Source organism: Palaemon carinicauda, chromosome 22 (assembly GCF_036898095.1).
Source record: "Palaemon carinicauda isolate YSFRI2023 chromosome 22, ASM3689809v2, whole genome shotgun sequence".
In the NCBI taxonomy this organism is placed as follows: Eukaryota; Metazoa; Arthropoda; class Malacostraca; order Decapoda; family Palaemonidae; genus Palaemon; species Palaemon carinicauda.
This window is the reverse complement of record NC_090746.1, coordinates 59910792-59928918: the sequence shown is the minus strand read 5'-3', so window position 1 is coordinate 59928918 and position 18127 is coordinate 59910792. Positions and strand designations below refer to the sequence as shown.

General features: G+C 37.6%; 1 protein-coding gene across 2 annotated transcripts in view; it reads left to right on the top strand.

Annotated features, from left to right (window-relative positions):
• LOC137616477 (uncharacterized) overlaps nucleotides 1-17344 on the top strand; it is a 420672-nt gene extending 403328 nt beyond the window's left edge. The window contains exons 5-7 of one of the 2 annotated variants that reach the window (XM_068346288.1): nucleotides 4925-5068; nucleotides 5283-5474; nucleotides 16968-17344. In XM_068346288.1, coding sequence (XP_068202389.1) covers nucleotides 4925-5068; nucleotides 5283-5474; nucleotides 16968-17197 — 566 coding nt within the window. In that variant the 3' untranslated portion in view covers nucleotides 17198-17344. The remainder of the gene's footprint in view (nucleotides 1-4924; nucleotides 5069-5282; nucleotides 5475-16967) is intronic. The other variant, XM_068346287.1, reaches the window with a different exon arrangement.
• The last annotated feature ends 783 nt before the right edge of the window (nucleotides 17345-18127 follow it).

Below are 18127 nucleotides of genomic sequence, written 5' to 3'. Positions count from 1 at the left end.
TTTTCCTCTTCTTCAATTATCTTGATAATTTTTATCTTTGCCAATTATCTTGATATTTTTTTCTCTGTCGTAATCCTGATAATTTTTACTCTTTGCCAATTATCTCGATAATCTTACCTCGTTTCTTATTATCTTGATAATCTTTTCTCTTTGCCAGTTATCTTGATAATTTTCCTCCCTGTCAATTATATTGATAGTTTTTCTTTTTTGCCAATTGTTTCTAATTTTTCCTCATAGCCAATTACGTTAATGATTTTTCCTCTTTGCCAATTACGTTGATAATTTTTCCTCTGCCAATTACTTTGTTAATTTTTCCTCTTTGCCAATTACCTTAATACTTTTTCCTCTTCGTCAATTATCTTGATAATTTTCCCTCTGCCAATTATCTTAATAATTTTTCCTCTTAGCCAATTATTTTGAGAATTTTTCGCCTTCGTCAATTGTCTTGGTAATTTTTCCTCTTCACCATTTATCTTAAAGTTTTCTTCTTCGCCAGTTATCTTGATATTTTTTCTTCTTTGTCAATTATGTTGATGATTTTTCCTCTTCACTAATAATATTGATGATTTTTTCTCTTCAACAATAATCGTGATAAATTTTCCTCTACCAGTAACCCAGATAATATTTCCTCTTTGCCAATTCTCTTGATAATTTTCCCTTTTTGCCAATTATCTTAATAATTTTTCTTCTTTGCCATTATTTTGATAAGTTTTCCTCTCTACTAATAATCTTGATAATTTTTCCTCTTCACTAATAAACTTGATCATTTTCCTCTTGAACAATAATCCTGATAAATTTCCCTCTACCAGTAACCCTGATAATATTCCCTCTTTGCCAATTTTCTTTATAATCTTTCCTCTGCTAGTTATCTTGATATTTTTTCGTCTTTGTCAATTACCTTAATAATTTTCCCTCTTACCTCTTTGCTAATTATCTTGATAATTTTTCCTCGTCGTCAATTATCTAGATATTTTCATCTTTGAAAATAATTTGGATAATTTTTTCCTCTTCACGAATAGTCTTGATCATTTTTCCCTATGCCAATTATAGTATAATTTTTCCTCTTTACCAATGATCGTATAAAGTTTCCACTGCCAATTACCTAGGTAAATTTTCCTCTTCGCCAATTATCTTAATAATTTTTCCTTTTCACTAACAATCATGATCATTTTTCATCTTCAATAATAATCGTGGTAAATTTTCCTCTTCCCCAATTATCTTGATAATTTTTCTTCTTTGTCAATCATCTTGATAATTTTTCCTTCTTGACAATTATCTTGGCAATTTTCCTCCTTGCCAATTATCTTGATAATTTTTCATTTTTACCAATTATCTGGATCATTTCTCCTCATCACCAATTGTCTTGATAATTTTCCCACTTTACCAATTATCTTATAATTTTTCTGCTGCCAATTACCTAGATAATTTATCCTCTTCACCAATTATCTTGGGAATTTTTCCTCTTTACTAATAATCTTGATCATGATCATTTTTCTTTTCAACAATAATCCTGATAAATTTTCCTTTTCGCTATTTATCTTGATAGTTTTTCTTTTATGCCAATTATCTTGATAATGATTTCTTTGCCAATTATCTTAATAATTTTTCCTCCTTGCCTATTATCTTGGCAATTTTCCTCCTTGCCAATCATCATGATAATTTTTCCTCCTTGACAATTATCTTCGCAGTTTTCCTCCTTGCCAGTTATCTTGATAATTTTAACCTCCTTACCAATTATGTTGATGATTTTTCCTCTTCGCCTATTGCCTTGATAATCTTCCTCTTTGCAAATTATCTTCATCATTTTTCTTTTTCACCAATTATCTTCATAATTTTTCCTCCTTGCCTATTATCTTGGCAATTATCTTCCTCGCCAATTGTCTTGATAATGTTTCCTCCTTGCCAATTATCTTGGCAATTTTCCTCCTTGCCAGTTATCATGATAATTTTTCCTCCTTGCCAATTATCTTGGCAATTATCCTCCTTGCCAATTATCTTGATAATTTTTCCTCCTTACTAATTATCTTGGCAATTTTCCTCCCTGCCAGTTATCTTGATAATTTTTCCTCCTTGCCAATTATCTTGATAATTTTTCCTCCTTGCCAATTATCTTGGCAATTTTCCTCCATGCCAGTTATCTTGATAATATTTCCTCCTTGCCAATTATCTTGATAATTTTTCCTCTTAGCCTATTGCCTTGATAATTTTCCTCTGCAAATTATCTTGATCATTTTTCTTTTTTTCACCAATTGTCTTGATAATTTTTCCTCTTCGCTTATTACCTTGATAAATTTTCCTCTTCGCCAAATATCCTAATAATTTTTCCTCTTCGCCAATTGTCTTCATATTATTTCCACTTCGCTAATTATCTTGATAAATTTTCGTCTTCGCCATTTGTCTTGATAATTTTTCCTCTTTGGCAATCATCTTGACCATTTTTCCTCCTCACCAATTATCCTGATAATTTTTCCTTTTCACTGATAATCTTAATAATTCTTCCTTTTGACTAATAATCTTGATAATTTTTCCTCTTCACTAATAATCTTGATAATTTCTCTTCACTAATAAGCTGTATAATTTTTCCCTTGAACAATAATCGTAATAATTTTCCTCTGCCAATAACCCTGAGAATATTTTCTCTTCGCCAATTACCATGATAATATTTCCTCCTCACGAATTATTTCGATAATTTTCCTTTCCTCGGCCCTTTAGGTTTTTAAATATCGCAAACGTTTATAAACAAATAATTTTTTTTTCAAGGCTTATTGGTCGAATAATTATATACAGTGACTCAAAGATTAGAAATAAAAGAACATCGATCGTGATCTCAAATATCATCTTGGCGTCATTTCCGGTTCTCATTTCCTGTCGTTACAGCAGAAATAAAACGTAAAGGATTAAATTATTTCCTTCTGGAAAAAAAATTCGGTGAATGCCAACAAAGGTACAATTAAAAGAAAATGGACGTGACACCGAGCATACATGAATCCAATTTTTCCGTCCCATTTAAAAAAAAAAAATATCGGAGCTTCAGATGAGAGATTGGTTGACTTTATATGATGGATACATTTCATCTGTGTCGCTCCAAAACTTTTTAGAGAATACCCTTTGACGTTTTATATATTTTAAAAAATATTACTTGTCCTGATGACTTTCCTTTCTCTACGTACGTTTTTTTTTTTTTTTTTTTACATAGAATCCTCCTCCCAAAAATAATTATTCGAAAAACGTCAGGAACATATGAAACATGAGCGTACAATATAGCCCACAGTAAAGGGGCTTAAATGTTTAAAGGCTGCTCATGAATGGCTGAGGCAAGAGACAGTGACATTGCCTTAGCAAGCAGACAATGCCCTGGAGACTAACCGTATATACATGTGATCAGCGCCAAAGCACCCCTCTCCACCCAAGCTACGTCCAGGAAGGGCCAGGCAATAGCTGCTTAGCACTCAACAGGTAAACCTATAGGCTCCCCTCCCCCGCCACCCTTGGCTCACAATATGGAGAGGATACTGACTCTAAAGAAACTAACGTGTTTGAGCGGGACTCAAACCTTAGTTTGGCGATCACCAGGTAGGGACGTTTTCAATAGGCCATTACAGTTATAGATTCCTTTTTGTTATTATTATTATTATTATTATTATTATTATTATTATTACTTTCTAAGCTACATCCCTAGCTGCAAAAGCAGGATGCTATAAGCCTAGGGGCTCCAACAGGGAAAATAACCAAGTGAGGAAAGGAAACAAGGAAAAATACAATATTCTAAGAACAGTAACAACATTAAAATATTTCCTATATAAACTATAAAAACTTAAATAAAACAAGAGGAAGAAAAATGAGATAGAATAGTGTGCCCCAGTGTACCCTTAAGCAAGAGAACTCTAACCCAAGACAGTGGAGGAAGACCATGGTACAGAGGCTATGGCACTACCCAAGACTAGAGAACAGTGGTTTGATTTTGGAGTGTCTTTCTCCTAGAATAGCTGCTTATCACAGCTAAAGAGTCTCTCCTACCCTTACCAAGAGGAAAGCAGCCACTGAACAATTACAGTGCAACATTTAACCCCTTGGGTGAAGAAGAATTTTTTGGCAATCTCAGTGTTGTCAGATGTATGAGGTCAGAGGAGAATATGTTAAGAATCGGCCAGACTATTCGGTGTATGTGTAGGCAAACGGAAAATGAACCGTAATCAGAGAGAAGGATCCTATGCAGTACTGTCTGGCCAGTCAAAGACCCCATAACTCTCTAGGGGTAGTATCTCAATGGTTGGCTGGTGTCACTAGTGCATGTATTCCATTACATATAGCCATGAGTGTAAGTTTATGGGCTATTGAATTCATTCTAAGCATTGAAAAACATGGCCATTTCTGTTTTGGCCTTGGGCACTTACACTTAGTTCTTGCCCTGTTTTGTCCATAAGTATGCCAACTAAACCCATAAAACATTCGCTGTTGTTGTGTGACTTATCTTTTCGTCTCCCTACTTAAAAGAGATTAAAACAAATTGTGATAAATTGATTAGTTAGGAACCAAAGTTTTTAACCCATAAAACTATTCTTTTCACACAAGGAGTGTCCACCTTCCTGCACCCCTTCTGTAGCTCTGTGTTACTCCATGTTAATGAGTTGGTGGCGTACAGTATATGCAGTTACTTTTTGCCGTTTGTTTACTCCTGTTTTCAGAACAATTTTATGTAATATCAGCTTTGTAAATTATGCTTAATAAAACTGATAAATTTACTGAAAATAGGTTGCATAATGTTTTAAAATCTTATTTTTTTCCTTACTCATACAGTACTATAGTCAACTTGTCTAACAAGGCGAGTTTGTTGTTTGTTTGGTGAGCTTGAAAAATTTTATATCAGCAAGTGGTTTATTGTTTTTTTTTTTTTTTTTTCTAAATGCATTCCCCTTTATTTCAGAGAATTATTTTAGAAATAACGTGTCATCGGTCATGGCTGATGGCTTCAAAGAAGCAGCAGAAACTTTTAAGGAAGTACAATATTCTTTTGCTCTTCTGCAGCTCCTCTCGTGGAGGATCAGTTTTGTCAAGTCATTTGATATACGTGAGTAAAGGCATAGTTTTGTGCCAAACAATGCGGTATATAGGCTATACACTTGCCTATGTTAAGAGCAATGTTTATTTACTTATTTATTGGTGTGTTGAATTCCATGAATATTTTTACGTACAGTACTTCTATGTGGAATATTTCTAAAGTTATGGCCTATATAATTGTATCCTTCAATATGCTGAACATATATTTTTCTCTTTATATTCAGCTGAAATTCATGAAGACAGGCCTTGCCCCCTGCCTTTCTTCATGCTGGATGGTGAATGCATCTACTTAGAAGGCAAAGTAAAGAGACCCTTCAAATCTTCTAAGCTCGCATGCGATCTTATGGGAGGATTTCTTGCTGAACCTGCAAACATAAGCCAATTTGCCGAACACGTCGAGAAAATGACTCAAGGAAGTAAGTACCTTATTTCTTGGTGATTATTTCCCTCACTCCCTGTTTTATGATGGTACAGAAGGTCCTCTACTTACAAACATTCGCAGATACAAACACAAATCCAACTTAAACCTTAAATTTCAGATATTTTATCAAATGTTTGTACTGTATAAAATACTGTTATGAAACACTGTTTTATGATTTAATGCAATACGCTAGACGTCATTTGAAATGTTAAATGGGACTATTTGTTGACTTTTAAATCTGAGAATCATATGCATGTGAGTTAGGTTAAACCTACCCTAGTCTCAAAATTTAAAAAAAAAAAATCGACTTACAAACAGCTTCTTATAACCTATTAAGTTTAAGTTTTGGACTTTTTTGCATAATATTTTTGAGAAATGCTCACCACTTTTATTTGTTAATGAAGATGCTTATGGGAAGTTCCATCTCAATGTAAGATCATCTTGATGCCATGAGGGCTTGTTGAACGTCCGGAATTTATTCTAAGGTTAGATTTCAAGAGTCCTATTTATTAATTAGGTTTTTATAGTCAGTATCTGGACTTTTTTCCACTACCATGACGTTGTCTGGCTTGGTATACTGTATAGGAAAATATATCAGAGCTGGGATTCGAAGTGAAAGATGGGGTTAGGATCATCAACCGCTCGTAATTGTTTGGATCTAAGAGTTGTCATTATGACAATTCATGTTTATTATTCGAGGTAAGACTCTCTTTTAGAACTGGCTTGTGTATTATAGGGGTGGGATGGCCCTGGTGCTTTTTTCCCATCAATATAACCAGTGTGGATAATTTTATTTTGGAAAATCTCGGTTTCCCAAGCATGTTTGTCAATCATTTGTGCTTCACTAATTTTGTGGGAGACATCCTTTCAAGGAAGGTTAACAATTAGAAGTAGTGAGGCCACTCTCCCAATGTCATAAGTGGCGAAGAGAACTTCATGAACAGGAAATACTGATATCTTCTTGGATTTATTTTTTCCTTCCTATTAAGGAAAAGTTATATACTGAAGTTAACTACCCTGAACCCTTGGTTCTAACCAACATAAACAACAGCGCCAAACATGAACAAGACTAGTTTGGATCAAATAGAATAGGTTCCTAGTTCTTAATACTATCACCATACCTCCCTATAACATAACACCTTGAGAAAAAAAACGGGTTTTTTTTCTCACTTTTTTTTTAAAGAGAGAGCAATAGAAAGGCCCCAGGCAATTTTTAGTGGTGCCTTGGCCGAGAGCTGATAAACTCACTGCAGGTAAGGGATACCTATTTACAAAAATACAATTTCAATCCAAAAATCACAAATTAAAGATGTTGAGGCTCAGAGCTTCAAAGGTCTTATGCGTTCCACATAAGATTTTGAATTAGATTAAAGGTTCCACATAAGATTTTGAATTAGATTAAAGGTGAAGTGTTTTCTAAGGCTTTGATAAAATGCTCAGAAGAAATGCAATGTAAACAATTAGAGGCAGAAAGGTAATTAAAGTAGAGAAGTTGATCAAAATATAAAATGGAATGTTATGTTCCTTACTGACTTTTGAACTCCTAAAGCTCCTTGGAACATTGGCTGCTTGGCACAAGTATAATTTAGGGTCTGAAGTTCCATCTAGAAGTTATTTACAACTGTTGAAATTTGCATTAACACGTAAAGATATATCATTGGAGAGCTAGAAGAAATCCATAAGTATGTGTGAACAGTATTAAGGGTACTCACAGAAAAAATTTTTAGTATATGAAAATGACTAATTATTGGATGATATACAGAATAGTATATTAGAAATGAGTCTGCAAATATTAATGGTTTTCTAAGCTTTGTCAGAGACTGTGGGGATGGCTGGGATATCACTCACTTCTACTCCCCAACAGCAAACACGTGCTTTACTTGAGCTTGGGCAAACATGAAAGTCTTTAGACATTGAACCCTTCAAGACTTCATTGGTTGTTGGTGTTCCATTATGTTTATATGAATGTTTCATTGAAAATGTATTAATATTTTTTAAGCACAACTTAATGCGTTTTGGGTATCAGTGGCCCTAGTCACAAGAAATGCAAGTTTGCATGAAGCAAACACCATGTAATTTCTCAATAAAAATTGAAATATTGTATGGACAGTATTTTATTATAAGTATCATTTATTTTCTAATATAAGTCAAAAGGATCTTTTTTCAATATTAAACTTAGCCGGTGATTATATAAGCTGCAGCTCTGCTGCCCGACAGAAAAACTCTACGTTCAAAATACGCCAGCGATCGCTATGCAGGTAGGGGGTGTACATCAACAGCGCCATCTGTCGAGCAGGTACTCAGTATTCAATGTAAACACAGAACCAATTTTCTCTCTGTCGTGCCACCGGCAAGACCTACTAAATTCGCTATTGCTTACTGGATTGGTTTTCACATATTTTGGTGAAGTACACATTTCTAGTTTTGAGCTTTCGCTATGCAGGTGTTTTATCTTCATCTCAAAACTTGAACTCGTTTTGGATAGATTTAATTATGGTGACAAGGAGAGTATGGACTCTCTTTCACTTTTAAATGGCCGACCCTTCCCTTAGACGGAAGTGTGTTTAGATTTTTAGTAATTTTGCTTAACACGTTATAGATCTATATATTTTATATCTCTCCGCCTTTATTAGGCCTCTTCGATTAACTTTCCATTTTTTATAAACATATAAAAATAAATTTTTATGTTTTGTTTATATGCGACCTTTCCTGATAGTAGGCGGTCCTTACTTGGAACCGAAGTTAATCAACGTTGAGCCCGTTATATCGTATTTAGCCTTTAAAGAATTTAAAACTTTTTAAAATTTAATGTTTTATGAAAGAATTTCTTTGATAGTCTTCGTACTGTTTTCAAAGATGAACTATCGTTTAGACTACGCAGTTGTTGACGTTCAGGACGTTCAACATGCGCTCTATCGTTACGATAGAGAGAGAGTGTATCACGGTTTCACTTTGCAGTAAGAGTAAATCGATTCTGACGTTTTGTTCATTCTTTCTTAGCTTAAATGTTTTAAATTCTAAATTAAAGGAACTTTTTATTTGGAAAACCTTTCAGTTTTTTCCTTTAGTCAAATAACATGTTTTTTTTGACGATATATAATTGGGCTCTTCTCTTAGGTGCGAAATCAAGAGAGAAAGAGGAGACGGAGGGAGAGAGAGGAGAGAAAACGTTCCGTTCAAGCGGGTAACGTTTTTCTCGAGTTGCTCTCGTCCCTAGTCGCTGCACGGGGAGGAAGGATAAAACGTTTTTAGTTTTTTATTCTCGTCCCCAGGCTATGTACGGTGAGAGATTGAAAACGTAGTTATATGAACTCGTGTTTAGTCTCTTTCCCAGCCACTGATTTTTTTATCTTAAAATATGTTTTCTGTTTTTTGCTGGTATTAATGAGCTTGCATTATACGACTGATTTCGCAATTACTACCTTTTAATGAAGGGTAGAATTGCGTGTTTCAGGTAGAAATCAGTAAAAGTTTCGATTTCAGTGAAATAAGTGCAAAACAGAAAATCGATAAAGTGATATGCGCAAAGTGTTACAGTGTTGCGTCCGAGGGTTCGTCTGTTCGTGCCTGTCGTTCACCTAGTCCGGGACCTCTTGCAAGCTCCCAAGCCCAGGGGAGAAGTAATGTCGAACGACTTATGGGTTCGAGAGGCCTTGATCAACGAACAGACGTTTTCCCTCTGTGGTTTCGGGCGTATCTACCCAAGATCGCCCCACCCACTCTAAGACGATAGAGCCCATTTATTCCTCGTCTGCGGAAGAGGTTTCTCGTAAGAAACCATGGACCAAGGTCTCGCGGCTTATTAAGCGCAAGTCGGTCCTTTCCGCGCAAGTCCAACGGCCCAGTTGTAGCCACTGGGTCAGTTCGGACTCGCTGCAGTCTTCCGACGACTGCTCACCTCCTAAGAGAGGCAAAGCGGTACCGCATCAGGCAGTCACACCGTCTGTTGCCGCACCTGCTCCTGTAGACCCTAGTGGTCTTTGCTGCAGACCATGCAGTCTCAGTTAACGTCATTGATGCAGGACTTTCGTGCGGAGAAGGTTGACACTGCACCAACCTCTAGCCTACAACCAACCACGGTTGTGCATCCTGTGGACGCTGAGGCGACCTTCTCCCGCACTCCAAGAGAGTCCCGCCACCCATGCGTTCCAGTGTACCCTGCCAGCCGCATGTTGACGTTCAGAGACGCACGGAATCTTCCGTTGACGTTCGCGAGGTACAACAACAGTCTAAGTTGTTTTGTTTTGACGCGGTGCGTCAACTTCCGCATTCTAGAGTTGTTTTGACTGCTCAGTCTAGACAGTCAAAGCAGTCTCGAGTGGACACTGTACGTCCTCACACACCTGTTGTGGTTGACAGTTCAGTTGTTGACAGTTCACAGACTGTCAAGCAGTTACATGACGTTGCCTTCTGGTCTGCTACTTATGCACCAGTGAGAGACTCACTGAGGTAACCTAGCTTTTATCGGACAAGGTTCCTGTGGATGAGGAAGTTGCTGTTCTCCCTCCTACTGATATTCCCTTGAGGACTCTGTCAGATGGAGAGGAGCCTTAAGCTGCTTAGCCTCCTATGGACTTTAATTAAATCATGATGATTTTTTTAAGGATCTTCGTCCGGATCTTGTAACTGCTGCTCCTCGTTCGCCTAAACGTCAAAACTTACACTAGGCCTAGCTACTTCGAAGCCGTTGTTTTTAAGCTAGTGCTCTCTCGCTCTCCTAGAGAGCGTTACGTTGGCTAGGCGACTGGTTTTTGCACCAGGAGGAGTTTTTAGGGATACAGCCTTTGATTTCCCTTCTTTTAAACTGGCTTATAGAGCGAGAGTCTGATATGACACGAGAGAAGTTCTCGGCTTGGGAGTTCATGCCTCTGCCCAGATAGACTTCTCAATTCTGGTAGACTCGCCCTGGCGCCTAGCCAGGAGACGCTCCAAGTTGTTTACTGGTCAACTTCTCAGCTTTTGTCAAGCCTTTGAAGTTTTGCTGTACTATTATGTCACACATAACAAGGCTTTCAGGGATGGTAAACGGTTCCGCCTCAGTCGCTAACCCCGTCTGTTGCCACACCTGCTCCCGTAGACCCTAAATGGGCTTTGCTGCAAGCCATGCAGTCCAAGCTTGCGTCCTTGATAGAGGACTTAAATGCGGAGAAGAACCTTCTGGCCAACAACCTTCCAACCGGTCGGTTGTGCGCCCTGTTGACGCTGAGGTAACCTACTCGCGTCTGCCAGTTGAGGTGGTTCCTCCTTCTGGCCAACAACCTTCCAACCGGTCGGTTGTGCGCCCTGTTGACGCTGAGGTAACCTACTCGCGTCTGCCAGTTGAGGTGGTTCCTCCTGGCCAACAACCTTCCAACCGGTCGGTTGTGCGCCCTGTTGACGCTGAGGTAACCTACTCGCGTCTGCCAGTTGAGGTGGTTCCTCCACCGATGCGACCCAGTGTGGGTTGCCAGTCGCACGTTGACGTTAAGCGACGCTCGGAGGTGGTTGTTGACGTTCAGGATGTTCAACAACCAGCAGAGGTGACTTGTAGTGACGCAGTGCGTCAACCTCAGCAACCCGGTAGGGTGTTGACTGCACAACCCAGACGGTCTAGACAGTTTCGGGTTGACGCTGTACTTCCTCGCGCACCCATGGTTGTTGGCAGTTCACAGACTGTGCAGCAGTTCCATGATATTGCGTCCGGCTCCGTCACGCATCCACCAGTGCGACCGGATTCAGCGAGTCAGACGTTGCCCACTCCGTTGCCGTTTCCTCATCAGTTTCGGATGAGGAACTCTCTGATGAGGACGTTGCTGAACAAGACGATCAGCCCCCAGCCCTGCTATCCATCCAGAAGATGCTGAAGAAGGAACGCTGCTCAGTCAGGCTGTGGATGAGTCTGGTAGGGACACTGTCATCCGTGGATCAATTTGTGTCACTAGGAAGACTACACCTTCGTCCTCTTCTATACCATCTAGCTTTTCACTGGAAAAAGGACAAGACGCTAGAAGCGGTCTCGATCCCGGTTTCCGGAAAGATAAAGTCTTGTCTGACTTGGTGAAAGGACTATATCAACCTTAGAGAGGGTCTTCCCCTAACTGTTCAGACTCCCAACCACGTTCTCTTCTTGGACGCATCGGACGTAGGCTGGGGTGCGACATTAGACGGTCGGGAATGCTCGGGATTATGGAACTCGAGTCAAAGGATAATGCATTTCAACTGCAAGGAGCTTCTGGCAGTACGTCTGACCTGGAAAAGCTTCAGGTCTCTCCTTCAAGGCAAAGTGGTGGAGGTGAACTCGGACAACACCACGGCTTTGGCGTACATCTCCAAGCAAGGAGGGACCTACTCTCTGACGTTGTACGAGATCGCAAGGGACCTCCTCACCTGGTCAAAAGGTCTAGACATATCACTAGTAACGAGGTTCATCCAAGGCAACTTGAATGTCATGGCAGATTGTCTCAGTCGGAAGGGACAAATAATTCCAACAGAATGGACCCTCCACAAGGATGTATGCAAGAGACTTTGGGCCACCTGGGGCCAGCCAACCATAGATCTCTTCGCAACCTCGATGACCAAGAGGCTCCCAATATTTTGCTCACCAATCCCGAACCCAGCAGCAGTTCATATAGATGCCTTTCTACTAGATTGGTCACATCTAGATCTATATGCATTCCCTCCGTTCAAGATTGTCAACAAGGTACTGCAGAAGTTCGCCTCTCACGAAGGGACAAGGTTGACGCTAGTTGCTTCCCTCTGGCCCGCGAGAGAATGGTTCACCGAGGTACTTCGATGGCTAGTAGACGTTCCCAGAACACTTCCCCTAAGGGTGGACCTTCTACGTCAGCCACGCGTAAAGAAGGTACACCAAGGCCTCCACGCTCTTCGTCTGACTGCCTTCAGACTATCGAAAGACTCTCGAGAGCTAGAGACTTTTCGAAGGAGGCAGCCAGAGCGATTGCTAGAGCAAGGAGAACATCCACCCTTAGACTCTACCAATCGAAGTGGGAAATCTTCCGAAACTGGTGCAAGTCAGTATCCGTATCCTCGACAAGTACCCCTGTAACTCAAATAGCTGACTTCCTCTTATATCTGAGGAAAGAACGATCTCTTTCAGCTCCCACTATCAAGGGTTACAGAAGCATGTTGGCATCAGTCTTCCGTCACAGAGGCTTAGATCTTTCCAACATAAAGATCTACAGGACCTCCTTAAGTCTTTTGAGACCACGAAGGAGCGTCGTTTGGTTACACCTGGTTGGAATTTAGACGTGGTACTAAGATTCCTTATGTCAGACAGGTTCGAAACGCTACAATCAGCCTCCCTGAAAGATCTCACCTTAAAGACTCTTTTCCTGGTATGCTTAGCCACAGCTAAAAGAGTCAGTGAGATTCATGCCTTCAGCAAGAACATCGGATTCTCATCCGAAACGGCTACATGTTCTACAACTTGGTTTTCTAGCCAAAAACGAGCTGCCTTCTCGGCCTTGGCCAATATCGTTCGATATTCCAAACTTATCGTATGGTTGGAAATGAACTAGAAAGAGTCTTATGTCCTGTAAGAGCTCTTAAGTTCTATTTAAAACGAACTAAACCTTTACGAGGCCCGTCTGAAGCTTTATGGTGTTCAGTTAAGAAACCATCTTTGCCTATGTCAAAGAATGCTTTATCCTATTTTATCAGACTGTTAATACGAGAAGCTCATTCCCATCTGAATGAGGAAGACCAAGCTTGGCTGAAGGTAAGGACACACGAAGTAGAGCTGTCGCAACTTCCGTGGCCTTTAAACAAAATAGATCTCTGCAAAGTATAATCGACGCAACCTATTGGAAAAGCAAGTCAGTGTTCGCGTCTTTTTATCTTAAGAATGTCCAGTCTCTTTACGAGAACTGCTACACTCTGGGACCATTCGTAGCAACGAGTGCAGTAGTGGGTGAGGGCTCAACCACTACAATTCCCTAATTCCATAACCTTTTTAATCTTTCTCTTGAAATGTTTTATTATTGTTTTTGGGTTGTCCGGAAGGCTAAGAAGCCTTTCGCATCCTACTTGATTTGGCGGGTGGTCAAAGTCATTTCTTGAGAAGCGCCTAGATTAGAGGTTTTGATGAGGTCCTGTTGTATGGGTTGCAACCCTTGATACTTCAGATCCTAGGGGTCGCTCAGCATCCTAAGAGGATCGCGAGGCTCCGTAAGGAAGACGTACTTAAAAAGGCAGAGTAATTGTTCAAGTCGACTTCCTTACCAGGTACTTATTTATTTTATGTTTGTTATTTTGAATAACTGCTAAAATGAAATACAAAATACTTAGCTCATAATAATGTAAACAAGTAATGCTGGTCTCTACCCACCCCCCTGGGTGTGAATCAGCTTATATAATCACCGGCTAAGTTTAATATTGAAAAATGTTATTTTTATTAATAAAATAAATTTTTGAATATACTTACCCGGTGATTATATATTAATGGACCCTCCCTTCCTCCCCAATAGAGACGCAGTGGACCGAGAAGAAAATTGAGTTCTGTGTTTACATTGAGTACTGAGTACCTGCTCGACAGATGGCGCTGTTGATGTACACCCCCTACCTGCATAGCGATCGCTGGCGTATTTTGAACGTAGAGTTTTTCTGTCGGGCAGCAGAGCTGCAGCTTATATAATCACCGGGTAAGTATATTCAAAAATTTATTTTATTAATAAAAATAACATTTTGCAGTAGTGTATCATTATACATTTTCATGAAGTGTAAGTAAAAAGAAACACCTTGAAGTAGTAACTTAGGGCAGTAACTATCTTTCCAAAAGAGGTGATGCACGCTCATCAACAAATATGTTTCCCTTCTAATTGTTAGCTGATTTTGGTTCCAACCTTGTTGTGTTCCTCCTAAATCCCTGATTTTTTTCAGAAATTACAGCAATTTTGATAGATATATCATAATTGGATTCATTAACTGTGTACAGTACAGAATATATGAGTGTACCATATATGTACACCTGTGTGATTTTTTCTTGCTACTGGAGAACCTAGAGATACAGTATTGGTTATTGTAAGTGGAACAGAATCTTAACTCATTTTGGTTTGTATGAAAAGAAAGCGGAGAGACATTCTATTTATCTATTTTTCATGTTCTTAGAATTTTTCTTGTTCTTTTAACAGATACATGAAGTATTCTCAGCTAGAAGATGTTGAGGGTCATTATAGATTGTAGCCAAATATGTAATTTTTATGATTTATTATTTCTATATTCACCTGTGGTTCGTGTGTCATCCCTCTTGAAGTAACTTAGGTTAAAGACATCTATTCCTCTAACAGCCTTGTGACATCTCTATTCAGTGTGGAAGTAGGTCAGCATGAGATAAATGCCAGGTAGAAATAGAAATAATAAATGATTGAGAAAGTCTTTTAAGATTTTCGGTGATCAATCTATTCTGAAGAAGTGTTTTAATTCTTTCATTTTACCTTGTTTCGAGTATTGTTCTCCTCTCTGGTCTTCAGCTGCTGATTCTCATCTTAATTTGTTGGACAGAAACTTACGGTCTATTAAATTTCTTATTCCTGATCTAGATATTAATCTCTGGCACCGTCGTTCAATTAGTTCATTACGCATGTTGCATAAGATTTTTCCTAATTCTGACCATCCTTTACGTTCAGATCTTCAGGACAGTTCCATCCTGTTCGTAATAATAAGCATGCAGTTAATTCTAATAGTCATGCCTTTTCCATCATGACATTCAATACTACACAGTATTCTAGATATTTTATTCCAGCTGTGACCAAGTTATGGAATGTTCTTCCTAATCCTGTAGTTGAATCTGTAGAACTTTAAAAGTTCAAACATGCAACAAATATTTATGTTGACCAGGCTGACATATGTCTTTTTATAGTTTATATATGAAATATCTGTTTTAATGTTGTTAATATTTTTAAAATATTTTATTTTAATTATTCATTACTTGTTATATCGTTAATTTATTTCCTTATTTCCTTTCCTCACTGGGCTATTTTTCCCCGTTGGAGTGCTTGGGCTTATAGCATCTTGATTTTCCAACTAGGGTTATAGGTTAGCTAGTAATAATAATAATAATAATAATAATAATAATAATAATGATGATTCCATATTTTTATTAATCACATTGGGGTTCATCTGGCTGACTTCCACAGAATAATAGAGGTGAGATAGGAAAGGAAAAAAAGCAAGTCATTTCAATGACATACCTTAAATACTTACACCATTCTTGTAAGCATACACTAGGCTGTGTTAGGCCACTGTCATTTGAATCATGGTGAAATTGTTTTTTAAAGCCAAAACATTGATTAAAGACTTGTTATGTCCCCTTTGACACAAAAAGATTGCTTATGAGAGCTTCAACGTGTGGACAGATATTAGGATCCGACCAACCAACCAGTCTTCTATTTTGTAATCAACTGGTTGTAAGAAGCCGATGGCATTCCGGAAAGGCAAAGGTTTCTGCAATAGGATTTAAAGTAGTGCCAGGTTGCTGCTTCATAATATGTTGAGCATTGTTTTTATATTGATTAAAATGAGACAAATATATAAGAAGAAAATTTATATATAAACCTGATCAAATCATAAAAGAATGAGAGCTCTTGCCCTGACTCAAACATTAGGCTAACTCATGTTTTGCATAGTGGTTTTAGTATACCATGGATTTTCCCATGAATTGAAATAAACATTTGTTTAATGTTTAAAAGTCCCATACACAAACTCGTTCAGCCATGAGCTGAACATATTCCTTCATAAGAAGGACTGTTAAGTTAACACACTTAAAACAGTAATTGTCTAAATCACAATGTTTCCCTTGACATGTGACACAAAGGGAATGAGGATCTTTAACATTTAGCAACAAACCCCTTTAGCATGTAACACAGGAATGAGGAATGTATATCAAAGCCAGAAGAAGACATCTCCAATTAACCTAAAACTAAATAACACCTCTAAATATTAATAAATGAAATCTGGCGTTGGGAAGGAATGACACGGCCAACTGGAAAACTAACGACAAGAAGACTGGAGTAGCTGTTTTTAGTTGGCTCACCCACTTATAGGTGTACACTGCCACTTAACCACAATATTTTACTCAATTAGAAGGGCTAGGCTATTTTAGTGAAAAAAAAATGAAATATGTGATAGGCATTGACATTGACATTTTAGCTAGCTTCAAGGAGGAAACTAGACAAACCCCTGGTGAGATTCATAAAAATAATTATTATGTTTTCTTATGCTGTACAGTATCTATTTTTTAATATCTATTGAGTTTTTACAAACATATTGTCATTTTCATTGATTTATTGAATTACTCTAATGGATATTCATGAAATTGTCTTTTTACTACAAAAGAAGCTGTAAAGATTTTGAATACCCAGACATATGCTTAAAATACTTGGCATATTGTTGTATTAACCATCATTTTCAGGTTACATAACATCTCATTACACTGTTTCTAAACTATTTAGTATCATGCAATGTTTACAACTCCCTTTTTTCATGACCAAAGGAAATGGTGAAGTGTTCATTGGCCTTCAATCTCGTAGCAAGGATGATCCTTGGCAATGGACAACTAATGGTGAACAAATCAATGAAGATTTAGAAGTGGATACAAGTAACGTAGATGATGATGAACCCATCTGCCTAACCATCAAAGATTCTAAATATATTGGACTCCCCTGTTTGCATAGGAGGATGTATGCTTGCGAGATTGCCCTTCCAACCGAAGCTGGAGCTTAGGAAAAGTCCAGAGACCGCTCTTTGAAGATTTATTTTTCATTTGCAGAATGATGCAAGTACAGGTTTGTGAGGTTAATTCCATTGCATTGAAACTGTACCTTTTAGAGTGAAAATTAAACATTATTCTATCGTACTGATATATATATATATATATATATATATATATATATATATATATATATATATATAGATATAGATATAGATATAGATATAGATATAGATATAGATATATATATATATATATATATATATATATATATATATATATATATATATATATATATATATATATGATATATTTTTTCATAGTTGTTACAGGTACTGAGCCTTTACTCAGTTCTACATAAGCCAATGTGTAAAATAGTTTAATATTGCTGGAATTTGCCTTGCAACACTTTGGTTACATTCAGTAAATGAGAAACTTAGATAATATAAAAATATTGATACCATAGTTCACATTCTGTCACTGTACTTATTGGTTCATTGTTTTAAAATTCCTGAAATATATTTGTGACATTTTGTGTAGCAAATTATGATGAATTAAAACTGATATACTGAAGGATATTTCATATTGACAAAAGTGTTGAAATTATCAGATACAATAGTTTATGGAGATTATGAGGTAACATTACTTGAATCTCTTAGGGCTCAGCCAAAGAATAAGTTCTTAAAGAATTGGAAATGGAACCAAGTAAAGTTGAAAAAGTTAAATACCTATATGAGAAAAGACCAAAGTTATTAGATGAAAAGTAGAAGGTAGAAAGTATTACATTTATGGCTGAAAGGATGTTGTAAAGATCCAACAGGATCCTCCCTAAGTCTACAGGATTCTACGATAGGCAAACTTTGTGGTGCTCTTTAATAATTAGGATAATAAATAAAACTTTACATGGTAATACTGTTCTTACATTACTACAATAGTACATGAAA